This window comes from Myxine glutinosa, chromosome 13 (assembly GCF_964187855.1).
Source record: "Myxine glutinosa chromosome 13, kmMyxGlut1.1, whole genome shotgun sequence".
Classification (NCBI taxonomy): Eukaryota; Metazoa; Chordata; class Myxini; order Myxiniformes; family Myxinidae; genus Myxine; species Myxine glutinosa.
In genome coordinates, this window is record NC_136273.1 from 15,816,390 (window position 1) to 15,833,078 (window position 16,689).

General features: G+C 44.9%; 1 protein-coding gene across 1 annotated transcript in view; it reads left to right on the plus strand.

Moving 5' to 3' along the window:
• LOC137438312 (liprin-alpha-1-like) overlaps positions 1-16,689 on the plus strand; it is a 76,632-nt gene that overhangs the window by 1,049 nt on the left and 58,894 nt on the right. The window contains exons 2-4 of the mRNA XM_078766982.1: positions 244-329; positions 465-957; positions 13,272-13,373. Coding sequence (XP_078623108.1) covers positions 550-957; positions 13,272-13,373 — 510 coding nt within the window. The 5' untranslated portion in view covers positions 244-329; positions 465-549. The remainder of the gene's footprint in view (positions 1-243; positions 330-464; positions 958-13,271; positions 13,374-16,689) is intronic.

The window sequence follows — 16,689 nt, forward strand, 5'->3', positions numbered from 1 at the left end:
TAAAGTAAACGTTGTGGATCCGCCATCATGAAGCCTGGTTCCTAATACGAGGTGACGTTTTAATTTCTGCATTTCGACGATTCCTCAGGAACTTATTAAACCGGTGTGATTGCAAAATTTAAAAACCTAACCAAATTATGCCGAAATGATCGTTTTCCATCGGTTTATTTGATTTGCCTTTTTTCTCTTCATTTACCTCATCTTTTTATCCTCATTCTCCTCTTCTTTTCTGTCCTTCCCCAGCATTGAGCTAAAGATGTGCAGAGACCACGACATTCCTGAATCTATTCCCAGATAACTTTCAAGGCCCCACTTTCAGCCTACAATAGGTCATTCTGAAAGGCCCCATCTTGCGCCATCTCACAGTACATCCTTATTCTGCCCCATTTTTGACTCCTTCCAATTCCTGTATTTATTCCCCCCCCCTCCCCCCATCCTCCTCCTCCTCGTCCTCTTTCCCAAAGATTCTCCTTGCCTCAGATTTCCTGAGGGTCTTTCATCATTCCAACCTATCTCCTTGAAGCTGCGGGCTTCGTTACCGACAGCGCAATGATGTGCGAGGTCATGCCCACGATTTCGGAGGACGGAGGTGGTGGAGGAGGCATTACTGGCTCGGGAGTCACCGCGAGTCAGATGGCCGGAGTGGTCGGAGGAAGCGTAATAATCTCATCGGCCGGGACCGGTTCACCCGGACTCATGCAGGCCACCGGCCTCACCGCGAGCTCTGCGCCAGGAACGGGAAGCTCTGGGGGGCGGAGAGGGTCCGGCGCCGGTGGCGGAGTCTGGGACGAAGCCGCGTTTGAGCACCTAATGGCGGGGATGTTACACGAAAGGGACCGGCTACTGGAAAGCTTGAGGGGCAGTCAAGAGAGCCTGGTACAGGCAGAAGGGCGACTGCGCGAGGTCACATCACAGAGGGACGCTTTGCAACGACAACTCAATGCGGCACTGCCACAGGTGAGAAACTATAGCCTGTCGGAAACAATGGGCTCCATGAGCTGTTGAGCAGTTGAAGTGCTGGTGTTCTTGAGAACCTGGAGAGGTTGACATTTTGGAGTATTTTAAGGAGATGGATGTGCGGAGTTCTAAGATGTGCAAACTATGAGGTCAGAAGCTGAACAGCCGAAGTTGATAACGGTTCCAACATTCGAGGAGTCATTCATATTATTACCGTAACACAGAAAAAGATTTGAATTCCAATTTGTCTCTCAAGGATGTCACCAAAAGATTTCCTCTTTAAATTCACAAATATTACCTCCTAAATTCTCTGCACTCCTAGATTTTTGATTCATTTTCACCTTTAGCTGGAATTTTGTCAAGTTGCCAAGTATATAATGACTTGAAGCGCAGAGTTCGGACTAGATGATGCGAAAGAGCCAGGATAAGCAAATGAACGAGAGATCGATGTATCAAAAGTGTTTGAACCTTAAAATATACACGTGTGTAAGTTTCAACCTGCAAAGGTGAGAGTTTCCTGGCGCTTGAAATGTGGAAGCTAGGATCAACGAGGTTCTCCAGGTTGGAAATTTAAAGAGCTCAGGCTCGTATATGGGAAGGTATGGAGCAAATCGAGAGAACTACGAAAGAACCTGCAGCAAGTGGGAATTGATAGTGAACAAAGGCAGTTGTGGAGGTAGGCAGTCCTCTAGAGATGCCATATACTTATAGCTTTCCTGGTTGCTAAGTACTGGTGCAACTCCATGGTAACCGATAGAGGTGGTGCCATGGAGTGAGATGAGAGTTGACCGGGAATTGGGATTGTGTTATTTGACTTTTTGGAAGTGATTTTCCTTGTGGTCACCTGGCTGTACCTGCATGACTTCAGATTCCTGATTGCATTTTACAAAATAAATTGCGAGTACAGTACTTCCTTACTTATGGTACATATCTTTTGGAGGAATTTGCAGGACATTCACTTTTGGGTAATTGTTTCTTGTCTGGATGGGTGTGTGTGTGCGTGTGTGCATGTGTATGGGTCTGTGTGAGTGTGTATTTTAATTTCCTTTCATATGCAGCGCATGGCTGCTGGTTTCATCATTTACTGAGGGTGCAGCTGTGCCACTCAAGCAATGCCCTCTGTAGGTTAGGGCAGGAATTTGTAATTTGGCAAGGGTGGGTGCCGGAAATGCCTCACCTATTCTTCGCAAAGGACACCGTGGGATCTTTAAAGTCCACCAACTAATGCTGCCAGGTGAGATGCCCAGTTTAACGTCCATGGAACACACACTGATGAATTGCCGTGCTTGCGAAACACCAGGATGACAGTTTATAGCTGGGTCGGGATTTCGAACCGAGGATAGCTAGCTCAGAGGTGAGTGTGCATCCCTCTCGGATATCCTGCCTGTGTGTGTGTGTGTCTTGATTGATCTCTCCATATTCGCGTTTCAAAAGGTGGAGCAGAGTCTTCCCAGGTCTAGAAGTATCCACCTCATTTTTGATAAGGAATCCTGATTCATTTACCAAGCTGTGAAGCTTTCTTGTCCTCAAAGTTTTGTTCTGAAGGTTCTTTTGCGGATCGTCATCGAGCCTCGGACAGCTTCCAACTGTAGTTCATTTGTAGTAATGTTCCCAGGGATGGTTCTTAAGATGTCTGCAAGGTTCTTCTCTTTCATTCCCGTTGCTCCAATGATCACTGGTACTATTTAAGTGCTCTTCAGCATCAAAGATCTTTTCACTTAATTTTTGAGATCTTGGTATTTGGCTATTTTCTTGATTTCTGTGTTGTAGAATGTAGACCATCATCCCTGGGTACTGACACCTCAATTAGGTGTGTGTGTGTGTGTCACCGAGGTTGTCGATCTCCCCATGGCGAGTTGGTTCAGTAATTTGATCCTCCATCAAAATTGATTGTGAGACGTTGAACATCCACCAGCAACCAGTGCTAACAGACAGGTCCCACGGCTTAATGTCGTATACAAAGTACCTGCTGATGTGAAGCACCATGATGACAGTTTACAGTCAAGTCGATAATTAATTGAACCCATACTAGACTACTCAAAAGCAAGCGCACTTCCACCGTGCCATCCTATCAAATCTGATTGGCCCAGTGGATGTCCATGTGCATCACTCCTTGACCAAGTTTATGCAGAGCCATGTGACTTTGTAATGAGTCGGGGGATTTGCTCGGACGTTGGTCTAACTGGCTGTCCGTGTGTCTGTCTTCCTTGTAGCAGTCGTATTCAAATCATATCTGATGAATATTGTAGCACATACACCTTCAATGATTCATAAGTTTTCATCCCTCCTACAATGGTTCTGTTTGGCATATTACTCAATCAAAGTGGCTGCGTCATTTGGTCAGTCATAATGTCTCTGATGAAGATACGACCAAGTTCTTCTTTTCGGAAGTTGACATTGCTGTGCAACTTTAGGATTTTTTTTTTTTTTTGTATACTTAATCGAGGCTCGTGAAAGAGCTGACAACCGCGAGGGAAAGACAGCACAGGGGGACCACGAGGGAAAGACAGCACAGGGGCACCACGAGGGAAAGACAGCACAGGGGCACTGCGAGGGAAAGACATCACAGGGGGACCGCGAGGGAAAGACAGCACAGGGGGACCACGAGGGAAAGACAGTACAGGGGGACCACGAGGGAAAGACAGCACAGGGGGACCACGAGGGAAAGACAGCACAGGGGGACCGCGAGGGAAAGACAGCACAGGGGGACCGCGAGGAAAAGACAGCACAGGGGGACCACGAGGGAAAGACAGCACAGGGGGACCACGAGGGAAAGACAGCACAGGGGGACCGCGAGGAAAAGACAGCACAGGGGGACCGCGAGGGAAAGACAGCACAGGGGCACCGCGAGGGAAAGACAGTACAGGGGGACCACGAGGGAAAGACAGTACAGGGGGACGACGAGGGAAAGACAGCACAGGGGGACCACAAGGGAAAGACAGCACAGGGGGACCATGAGGGAAAGACAGCACAGGGGGACCACGAGGGAAAGACAGCACAGGGGGACCACGAGGGAAAGACAGCACATGGGCACCGTGAGGGAAAGACAGCACAGGGGCACCGCGAGGGAAAGACAGCACAGGGGCACCGCGAGGGAAAGACAGCACAGGGGGACCGTGAGGGAAAGACAGCACAGGGGGACCGCGAGGGAAAGACAGCACAGGGGGACCGCGAGGGAAAGACAGCACAGGGGGACTGCGAGGGAAAGACAGCACAGGGGCACCGCGAGGGAAAGACAGCACAGGGGGACCACGAGGGAAAGACAGCACAGGGGGACCGCGAGGGAAAGACAGCACAGGGGGACCACGAGGGAAAGACAGCACAGGGGCACCGCGAGGGAAAGACAGCACAGGGGGACCACGAGGGAAAGACAGCACAGGGGCACCACGAGGGAAAGACAGCACAGGGGCACCGCGAGGGAAAGACAGCACAGGGGGACCACGAGGGAAAGACAGCACAGGGGCACCGCGAGGGAAAGACAGCACAGGGGGACCACGAGGGAAAGACAGCACAGTGGGACCACGAGGGAAAGACAGCACAGGGGGACCACGAGGGAAAGACAGCACAGTACAGGGGGACCACGAGGGAAAGACAGCACAGGGGGACCGCGAGGAAAAGACAGCACAGGGGGACCACGAGGGAAAGATAGCACAGGGGCACCGCGAGGGAAAGATAGCACAGGGGGACCGCGAGGGAAAGACTGCACAGGGGCACCGCGAGGGAAAGACAGCACAGGGGGACCACGAGGGAAAGACAGTACAGGGGGACCACGAGGGAAAGACAGTACAGGGGGACCACGAGGGAAAGACAGCACAGGGGGACCACGAGGGAAAGACAGCACAGGGGCACTGCGAGGGAAAGACAGCACAGGGGGACCACGAGGGAAAGACAGTACAGGGGGACCACGAGGGAAAGACAGATGCTTAAAAGTGTATGAATACTTGGATTATTTCCACCGTTTTTGTAATTCTCATGTTATAGTAACCCAGATCCCGTAGCTGCATACTGGATCAGATCTTCTTCAGATGGACCATTATTTCCTTCTCAAGTATGGTGAGGTGCACTCATCTTCCCAATCCCCCAATGACTGGTTTTGTTTTGCCCCTTGGATGTTGCAGGAAAGAAGGAAAGTGCCACGTAGCATAATCAACACTGAGATTTCTGCTTCTGACTCTAAGCCCTGGTGGAGTCAAATTCGAACAAGCATTCTGAGTATTGCGCTGCAATACATGTCCCCTACCGGCAGTCTGTCGTCCGGAAAACTGTTGGGGAAATTACCCAGGGTTATTCACCCACAGGTTCTGAATCGTTCCCAATCGCAAATTACCTCAGGACGGGCTCACCTGTGATTCGCACTCGGGACTTCGATTTATACACCTTGCAGACATGTCAGCAGAAGCACGAGAAAATAAGTTGTTGATAAAGAACCTTTCGAGTCGCTAAATATCAGTAATTTATTATATTTTCTGGTTCACGATCAATGATCGATGTGTATATATATATATATATGTTGCTCGGCTTGGCTCCGCCCCTCCGGAAAGCGCGCGCTGTGTTGCGCTTTTGACGTTCGCGAGACGAGGCTGAGGGCGCGCGGTGCGGCTTGAGGAGAACTCTCGAATAAACAAGAGATATCTATTTTTAAAAATATTTTCGTTTAATTAACGATATCTGCCAAACCACGTGCCCTATCGCAAATTCCAAAAGGACATTTCAGTAGACTGACATGCTGAACATATCTGTGAAGTTTCCCCTCGATTGGATCAAAAATGAGGGAGGAGCTCGGTTTTAAAGGTTCATGCTTAAAAACGTCATAACTCTGAAACCATGTGATGCATGACGTCATGCTCGCTGACTTTTTTGTTCGTCATGGGTATGCGATTCTGCCTGCAAAGTTTGGCCTCGATCTGTTCAGCCGTTGCAGAGAAAAAGGGGTTTTCGTGTTTTCACGACAAACAATATGGCGGCCGAACCACGTGACCTGTGACGTCATAATTACCATTAAAATATTCTACAGACCGAGTCCCCCCTACGGTGAAAATCTGATCTCAATCGGTCCAATTATTGCAGAGAAAATCTTTTTTAAAGGAAATTAAAACTTAAAATGGCACGGAGTTAAGGATCATCAGAATTATCAGAATTACCAAAGTTCAAAGTGCCATAACTTTGTCAAAAATGATCGAAACGTCGTGAAGTTCGAACTTGATCTGTAACTTATCACGAGGAAACCATGTGCCAAGTTTGAAATCATTAGCATTAAGCGTTTAGAAAAAAAGTCCGGAAAACTGTTCTTTGCGTGACGGACTGACTCACGGACTGACGGACTGACGGACTGACGGACTGACGGACTGACGGACTGACGGACGGAGGGACGGCGTGCAAACCTATAGTCCCCTCCGGTGTACACCGGTAGGGGACTAATAAGACGACAGACAAATATAGTAATGATGATTTGGCCGATAGTCCAGTCATACCGAGCTGACTAATTTCAACAGCATGGGCTACCTGTGTGATTTTCCCGATGCTATTTACTTTATGAACCCACGGTATGTTGAGTGTGAGGGCACAAGTTTGTGTCATCAAAGGAAGTTTATTCTCGTAACCCTTCTGTTGTTGCCGCAGCAGCATGCTGGGCTGCTCATCGATGGCTGCCGTCATCACCATTTAAAGTCGAAGCTTCCTGTGTACATCTTTGATTTATACTCTCCATTGTACTGGATCGGATTAATCGCATACCCTTTACAGTGTACCGGGGACTGCTGAAGCAGCTTCCAGCACAAGGAAATACATTGGATGCTTTGCCTTCCCAGCCATGGTAGTAGGGCAGGAATTTCGCATCTCTCCAGGTGCTGGAAATACTTCCACTACTACATGAAAAATATACTGTGGGATATTTAACATGCAACGACAACCAATGCCAGGTGACAGGTCCCCAATTTAACACTCAATCTGAGGGATAGAGCACTCGATGACGGAACACCCTGCCCGTGTAACACCAGGGTGGAAGTTTGTAATCGGGTCGGCAATCAAACCTACATGAGATGGCTCAAAGTTGAGTCTGCTACCTCTGTGTTAACCCACCAAATATGTTTGTCTCCCATATACACAAATTAACTCCTCTCTTGTCTCATTCTGGCTATGTTAAACCCCCCTCACACCGGCCTTACGGGGTCGTTACGACGTTTACGGCGGCGTTGCGGCGAAAAAATCGTGCACAACCGGGAGCATTCCTTGTGGCACCTGGGACATCCTCAACGCTTCCTGGAGCATTCGTATGGATCCTTAAGCGTCCGGGAGGGGTCGTAATTTCTTACGAGAGTTTTGGTCCAGACCAAAACTCTCGTAAGAAAATTACGGCAGTGCTACGGAAATCTAGACCGCAACGCTTCCTCGACGCCTCCTCAACGCTTCCGCAACTGCCGTAACACCACCGTAAGACCCCGTAAGGCCATCTTAACCATCCGCAAGGATTCTCCCTCTCCTTGGACTCTCTGGGCAGCGGGTGCTCCGTCCATGGCTCTCCTGGATAGGTCTTGCCCCCTTGGAAGTCAGCAGCAGAATGAGGGGAGAGCGGGGGGGCCCCCGTTTTTATATTCTGGGCCGGGAACCGTAAGGAACCGCAAGCAAACGTCGAGGCACCGTATCTCCGCCGTGTATATCCGCAACGAAGCCGTAGCAGTCCGTAATAAACCGCTGTGAATCGGTCACGGTATTTCATCAAATTTCATCAAATTTCATCATCAAATTTCATCAAATTTCATCATCATCAAATTTCATCAGTATTTCATCAAATAAAAAAAACCCTGACCTGAATACCCCCTGGAAGACCACCGCAAATAATTTCTCCTTCAAACTTATTCAACAACTGAACTGTGCAACGGAGAATCAATGAGAGTCGCACACAACAGAGACGGAGCTTCATTGCCAAGGAGCTATCCAGAAACAAGGACAGCACTCGGTAGAGAGCACACCTCCGCCAGGCTGAACAATTGACGTTTTGTATCCCACTGATAGGCCGGATCTGCAGTCGGATTTGAACCAAAATCTCATCGGCTTGTTCCTGTCACCTAATCAACTCATCCGCCAAGTTTTGTCATAAGTCGTCCATATGGTGAAGAATCATTTAAATTTCCTTTTTTTAATCCTCATCCCGGATCCGGATCTTCACCAAAATGGAATGAATTAGTCCTGTTCATACACCCAACTTGTCCAACAAATTTTATCCGAATCGGTCCATAACCTTTTTGGGATATCCTGCACACAAACAGAGAAAGGGGAGAAAACATAACCTCGGTCCACTTTCGGTGGCAGAGGTAACAAGTGTGTTACCATTAAGTTAGCAACAGTCAATAAAATGTATCCTTGACTGAGCGTAATTTCTGCCAAAGCCGTCAATGAGTGCCTCATGTTGTAATTTGTTCAGGGTGCCGGCGATAACTCGCTCGCTCTTCGCGAAAGTCACCCATGAGGTCTTTAACATCTACCAACAGCCAACGCGTGCAGGTGGGATGACCGGCTTAACTTGCATCGAGATTCAAATATAGTTTTGCTCGAGATTCAAACTCAGGCTCGTCAGCCGAGAGGCGCCTATTCAAAACGTCTAGGCCATCGTGACTGCCTAGCTCAGCAACAGCTGTTGCATAATATGAGAAGAGCAGTTTTTCATCCATTCGTCACACTTTACGTCCATTTACATTTTCCTTATCTGCTCATTCTGTCACAATTACAAATGAGAAATACAATTGGAATTATGATTACAATGCAAGATTGGCTGCGAACCCGGCCTACCTTTATTATTTCTTCATTATGGCTTGAAAATCTACGAGCTGGTTGCCAGTGAAATGTAGATGATGATAGTAATACCACCACCACCACTACCACCACTACCACCACTACCACCACTACCACCACTACATGCCTGCTGTTGGTTTAACGGTTGAGGTGGCTGGCTTAAGATCTTGGAGTCGTGAGTTTGAGCCACTGAGGTGCAGTTAGATAACACCAGGTGGGTTGACTCACCTGTCATCCTTCCGAGGTCGGCAAAACGAGTACCAGCTTACGGGTAACAGAGGCACTACATCAGCGGCACAGCTGTCCTTACAGAAAATGATGCAGCCAGCAGCCACAGGCTGCATACAAAATGATGATAACGGTGACGCAATCAATATACAGTGCATTCAGAAAGTATTCAGACCCCTTCACTTTTTTCACATTTTGTTATGTTGCAGCCTTATGCTGAAATCGTTTAAATTCATTTTTCCCTCATCAATCTACACTCGATACCCCATAATGACAAAGAGAAAACACGATTTCAGAAAGTTTTGCAAATTTATTAAAAAGAAAAGAATGAAATATCATATTGACACAAGTATTCATACCCTTTGCTATGACACTTGAAATTTAGCTCAGGTACCTCCCATTTCTCTTGATCATCTTTGAGATGTTTCTACACCTAGATTGGAATCCACATGTGGTAAATTCAATTGATTGGACATGATTTGGAAAGGCACACACCTGTCTATATAAGGTCTCACAACTGACAACGCATATCAGAGCAAAAACCAAGCCATGAGGTCGAAGGAACTGCCTGCAGAGCTCAGAGACAGGATTGTGTCGAGGCACAGATCTGGGGAAGCCTACAAAAAAAATCTCTGCTGCATTGAAGATTCCCAAGAGCACAATGGCCTCCATTATTCTTAAATGGAAGAAGTTTGGAACAACCAGGACTCGTCCTAGAACTGACCGTCCGGCCAAACTGAGCAATCGGAGGATGAGGGCCTTGGTAAGAGAGGTGACCAAGAACCTGATGGTCACTCTGGCTGAGCTCCAGAGATCCTGTGTGGAGATGGGAGAAACTTACAGAAGGACAACCATCACTGCAACACTCCACCCCTCTGGGGTTTATGGCCGAGTGGCCAGACGGAAGCCAAACAGTTCAATCTTGTTTCATCAGACCACAGAATCTTGTTTCTCACAGTCTGAGAGTCCCTTAGGTGCTTTTTTGCAAACTCCAAGCTTTCGTGTGTCTTTCACTGCGGAGAGGCTTCTAAAATCCTGTTTTCTCTTTGTCATTATGGGGTATTGAGTGTAGATTGATGAGGGAAAAAATGAATTTAAACGATTTCAGCATAAGGCTGCAACATAACAAAATGTGAAAAAAGTGAAGGGGTCGAATACTTTCTGAATGTACTGTAAATAGTGGTTATGCGATAATTAATATGACAATTCAAAATTTCCATCCATCTTCTCAAAATGTTCACGAAAGCTTTTATTTAGTGCTCAAACTTTTTTTTTTTTTTAAACCTTGCTGAAAATATAATTATATTTTAATTAAAGTGTGTCAATGTTACAAAGAGCGATACAGCAACGCATCACATCCCTCTCCGTGTTTGACAGTTCCAATACATTTAGGTCGTGATGGAAACGCTTCATTGTCTCCCGTCGCACCGCGGAGCGAAAGGGGGACTATGGCTTTCCCGTCCGTCCGTCCGTGCGTGCGTGCAGGCGTGCGTACGCGCGTGCGTGCGTGCGTACGTGAGCGAAGGACCGAATTCTAATTTGGTGTGTGGGTGCAACCCACGTCAAAATCCAAGATGGCCGCCGCCATGTATGTCTGAAGCTTGTGAGCGGAATATCTTGGAAAATAAACGAAGTACCAACTTCTAATCTGGTGTGTGGGTGTATCTCGGCATAAGGAAGAACGCTATTGAATTTTGGGTCGCCACGTCAAAATCCAAGATGGTCGCCTTGCGTCTTCCACTTTGTCAACTCACATCACTTCACCGACGGGGGACCTAGGCGTAACGGTTGTTTTTCTGACAATAAGTCGAAGGAAGATATAAGCTTTCCAAGTTCATGTAAATGAAGTTCGAACTCTATATTTGTAGATCTTTTTGCTCGTAGCAGTCACTAATCATTAATGGTTGGAAATAAGCATTTTTAGCCGCGTCGCAGACGCTGCTAATAGAGTGCCCTCTGCTGTTGTTGTTGTTCTTCTTCTTGTTCTTGTTCTTGCAGAGAAGACAAAACCTCAAAGCTCCACCCATTCTGGGAACCATAGCTCCACCCATTGTGGGAGAGGCTTCATATAAACAAATATCCACCATTTTATTAACTCGCATAGCTTTGAGGCCTGTTTTGTAGGCCCGTGGTGTCTTCCTCTCTCACACAGTTTTATTTCAAATCAAATTCGATATATCATTTCATTTTTCACAGTCGCTAACATAGTTTTAGACTCGGTTGAAAAAAAACGGGAAGAAAATCCGATGAAAGTTGCCCTTTATAGAACGAAATGAATTCTCAAAGGCCTGTAACTTCAAGTCCATTGAGATACATTTTTTTAAAATCGCGGCATGGTCAGTCATACACCGCCCAAAATAACAGATGGGAAAATGCCGAGATATATATATTTTGTTTAAATCGCGGCATGGTCAGTCATACACCGCCCGAAATAACAGACGGGAAAATGCCGAGATATATTAAAAATTCGTCCATTTGATGACAATCGTCACGATGAAATATTTAATTTATACGTCGTCACAATAATGTGGAGAGAGGAGCATAGCTTCGTTCACGTGTCGCCATATACAGGAAATTGCCGAGATATATTTTGTTTAAATCGTGGCATGGTCAGTCATACACCGCCTGAAATAACAGACGGGAAAATGCCGAGATATATATATATTTTGTTTAAATCGTGGCATGGTCAGTCATACACCGCCTGAAATAACAGACGGGAAAATGCCGAGATATATTAAAAATTCGTCGCCACACACGGGAAATTGCCGAGATATATTTTCACTTTGCACAAAAATAACATCAAGTAATCGAATCAATAGGAATGTCCTGTGCCTATAACATCGACGTTATAGGCACAGCTGCATCTAGGCATTGTGTAACATCGACGCGGCTTTTGTTTTAATTAAAACTTTTTGTACTTGTTATGTTGAAGTATATTCAATGTCATCCGGTAAAGTTTCCTCTTTGCACTGAAATATGTGCCCAATAATTCCACGTGATCATTATTATTTCTTCGCTATGCATGAACACTTTCTCAGAGTTTTCAGACACCACTACTACCACGACGACTACCACTACTTATTTAATGGCTCCAAGTATTCCCTCCTTCTTGGATATATATATATACAGTATATATCTGCATATTAAATAAATGAACAGGATTATAACTAATTAATTTCTATGTGGGAAAATTACGCCCCCAGACCAGGAATCAAACCCATGTCCTCTGGTTAACCATGTGCCAGTGCTTTGCCATCTGAGCTATCTGGGCGACTCTCACCTGAGGACCTAGATTTCATTCCTGGTTTGGGCATGTAATTTTCCCACATATGTCGATATATACATACACACACATACACATACACACACACACACACACACACACACACACACACACACACACACACACACACACACACACACACACACACACACACACACACACTCACACACTCCTAAGCTCTCCTGTCAGCCTTGTCAGAAGTCAGATAAATATCGCATTAATACAATCATAACCTGAACGGCACTAGGTGGAGCGCACACCTCCACCAAACTGAACAGTTTACGTTTTCTATCCCATTGAAAGGCCGGATCTGAACCAAAGTCGAATCAGCTTGTCCTTGTCACCGAACCAAGTGATCCAGCTAGTTTTGTCATAATCCATCCACAACGTTTTCAAATATCGTGCTGTACGGTGTACCGTTTTTGGCCCCATATCTCAATGGTTAAGAATCACTTAATAAATTGAAATTCTCATATCCGGATTCAGATCTTCACCAAAATCTAATCAATTCCAACTTCACATGCCTAACCTGTCCAACACGTTTCGTCTGACCTAACCTGTCTAGCAAGTTTTTTTTTTTAAAGTTTTTTTTATGAATACGTCCATAACTTTGTGAGATATCCTGCTCACAGACAAACAGTCAGACAGGAAAAAACAAGTAATTGTAACAACAAGAGCTACAAACTACAAACATTGTACCATATATCACAAGATGTTGTCAACCTGGACCAGCATGTTACATTTAAGGACATTGACCAAGAAGGTGTTCTCTAGAAATTTATTAACTTACCAAGTAATGAAATATTGTGATCTCAAAACCTACTTTGAAAAAACTCAGAATCAATTACAGCAGAGTGTTGGGTTGGGGCCTGAGGGCATCATGTAGGATGGGTCAACACAGTCTTTTATTGGCATTCTTCTTTTGGGACATCATTCCATGTATTACTATTTTCAAGCTCAAACTGTGTACATGTTCTTCACTGGAAAGGTTTTTGGTGTTTATGATTGTCTGCAGGAGCTGGCTGCACTCAGTAAAGAGCTTGGGAGCTGCAGAGAACAGCTGTTGGAGAAGGAGGAAGAGATTGCCGAGCTGAAGGCTGAGAGGAACAACACAAGGGTACGAAATAAGGATGGTTGAACCAGGAAGCTGATTTTGTATTTTGTATGAGCCCAGGGGTCGGCAACTAAAATACCATGAAGAGCTATTTTTCATATTTAGTTTAAAATGCAATATTTTAAGAACCATGATCTACATAAATATGAGATTGGTACTTATCAAGCTGGACCAGCACTCGGTAGAGCACACACCCCCCGTGCAGACTGAACAGTTTACATTTTGTATCTCACTGATAGGCCATATCTGCATCTGGACTTTTTTTTTTTTTGTATACTGAATCGAGGCTCGTGAAAGAGCTAACATTTATTTCACAAACAAATCAACCAGACAAACAAAATATACAAAAAGAGGGAGCGGAAGACAAGATGGGGAGAGAAGGGGAAGCACACAACCACAACATTTGAGAGCAGGGAGAAGTGTGGGAGGGAGAGGGCTTGGGGGGAGGAGGCGTGGGAAAGGGGAGGGGGGGGGGGGAGAGGTATAAAACACAAGGGTAACCAATAATCGGCTTGTTCTTGTCACCTAACCAATTCATCCATTAAGTTTTGTCTGAATCGTCCATAAAGTTTTGAGATTTCATGCTATATATTGATTTTGGCCCATCTCTATTTGGTGAAAGATCACTTATAGTTCTATTATCCGGATCCGGATCTTCACCAAAATCTAATCAATTCGTCCACAACCTATCCATCAACTTTCATCCGAATCCATCCACAACTTTTTGAGGTATCCTCCTCATAAACAAATAAACAAACACACATTCAAGCAAACAATGGTGAAAATATAACCACCGCCTTCCTTTGGTGGCAGAAGTAACAAGTGAATCCTCTTGGATTGCGCTGAGGTTCGGGCATGGAATTTCGAGCCTCGATCTTGTATACAAAAATAATAATAATAATAAGAAGAACCTTGGGCCGAATCTCGCGCTTCACCAGTGCGCGTGCGCGAATTTACGTCACGTCGGCAGCGAGAAGGGGTTCCCCAACACGAACCAATCAGGAACTGCCACGTCACACTTATATGATCTCAGAATTCCTGTGACAGGAATTCGCGTTACAATGGCTGGAAGTCATTCGCTAGAGGCGCTTCCTCAGCGCTAATAATGTCGGACCATACTTATGTAACGACTATTTTAACAACACACACACACACACACACACACACACACACACACACACACACACACACACACACACACACACACACACAATGATCTGTGGCCCTATGCCCCCCTGCTGAGCAGGTCTTGCGCATGCGCTGTCGATGTCCTGGCTGTTTTTTTAAACTTAAGGGTGTAGTATTGGTGAACAGTTTTTTTTAAAGTTTTTTAAAATTTAGCTGAACAGTTTCCTTATAGTCTTATAAACAAGAATCATGCTATTAGAGGTCATAGAAGTACCCCTAATTATTGAAAAATTCAAATTTCAATTCAATTCAATATAATATTTTGCATGAAATTTGTTATAACTTTAATTTGCATCATTCTTTTGGGCTGAAATTTGGACAGGATATTCAGAATATCACTTCCTTTAAAATGATGAAGGCTTTTGTTTATAGGAGTAGCCATTGTGGATTTATTGAAGGACAACCAAGTTTTATCTGGTAATTGGCATAATTAGCTAATTAGTGAACATTTGACATAATTTCACAAAATCCTCTCATCAGGTAGTAGAGTAACACATGTATAATACATGTACCAAGTTTTGTGTGAAAAGAATGATAGGTGACATAGAAGATAGAAGTAGAAATGTGTTCTTTGTTTTTCCTTGTTTTTTATTGATGGTCTAATTTATGCAAATTATATGCATGTAATATGACAAAGAAGCGTTGAAACTGGTCTGAGTTAAAGCCAAGATTATATCTTTCAAGAAAAACTGAAAATTAGATATTAACTTGACTTTGTTTTTGTGTAAAGGCCTCTCAAAGGTACCTATGTAGTTTTCTCAATTCTTCACCAGTACTACACCCTTAAGGTTAGTGTCAGGAGCTGTGTAAAAATCCATAAAGAGCCGCATATGCATCCTGAGCCACAAGTTGCCGACCTATGTCTTAGGCTCATAGAGGAACTTCGTACATATACTCTATTATACAAGGGGCATTCAAAAAGTTATACGAATTGGATATTCACAATTGTCCAAGATTTGCCAACACTCTTTTGGTTTTTAATATAAAGTTCATCGGGATCGGCCTGTTTTCATTCATCTGCAGTAAAACACCTCTCTCCACATCTCTCTCAGACAATGTTTCACTCGCCTCCCAGCAGGCTTCCTCTGGCCAATATATCCCATTCCTCAGCACGTGTCCATTTTTATTCCCGAGGCGACAATTATTTCCCGGTCACGTGCTGGTGCGAGGCGTCAATTGAGCAATGCTTTATTGTATTGGGCAATAACAATCTAGCAGTGTTATTGACCAACCTCAAGCAAAAAACGCCAGTTGCATCATTGATGGTGTGTCATCTCTGCTAGTTTTTTCACTCGTGATCTGCTCAAAATGTGTTGTGCAACAGATCACAAGTGCTCAAAATGTGGAACAGAAACACCGGGGAGTGGGTAGAATGTCAACTGAGACTGGATCTGCTGTTGCTTTTTATTACTACACTAGTAGAAGCCTGTGGTAACAAAAAAGGAAGCCTTTTATTCCTGCGCTGATTGAAAGAGCTCAAAAATGGGAGATTATATATTTTTTAACAGCAAAGAAAAAATTGTTATCTTTGGGAGTGATCAAGGCAGCGGTCTGTTGTCTATACACTGCCCTGGTTAATTTCTTTGTCTGATTGAAAACTTTATAATTTCCCCGTAGGTTTGGATTAATTTGACGCAACTTTTACCTGATTTTTTTCTCTCCTATGAGCGTTTCCTTATTTCTGTGTGGGACAGATAGGCAGCATTAGCCTATTTATATATTGTGACGGATGTCACCTCCGGATAGCTTCAAGAGGACATCTTTAAAGACCACAATAGCCAGTCGCCCCAGAATTTCCCGCGGGATCCCATGGCCAGAGTCGTGTTACCATACAAAGAAGCCTGAGTACGAGCGAGTATCGTGCCAGTAGTCACGCAACAGATCTTAATTAGTCGGCCGATCGGAACCAATGTTGCGGAACTGCATCTGCAATCTATAAGCCAATTTAGCTGGTTAATCACTGGCATCTGCCTTGTATCACCATAAAAATGGCCAGGATAAATCAGGACACAAATCCTTTCCAAAACAGGGTTTTTACTGAAGCAACACATGTATTTACAGGCAAATTAATAAGCAGTCTATGGTCATATGGTATATGTCACTTAGCACTCTACGTTACTTGGAGCATGGA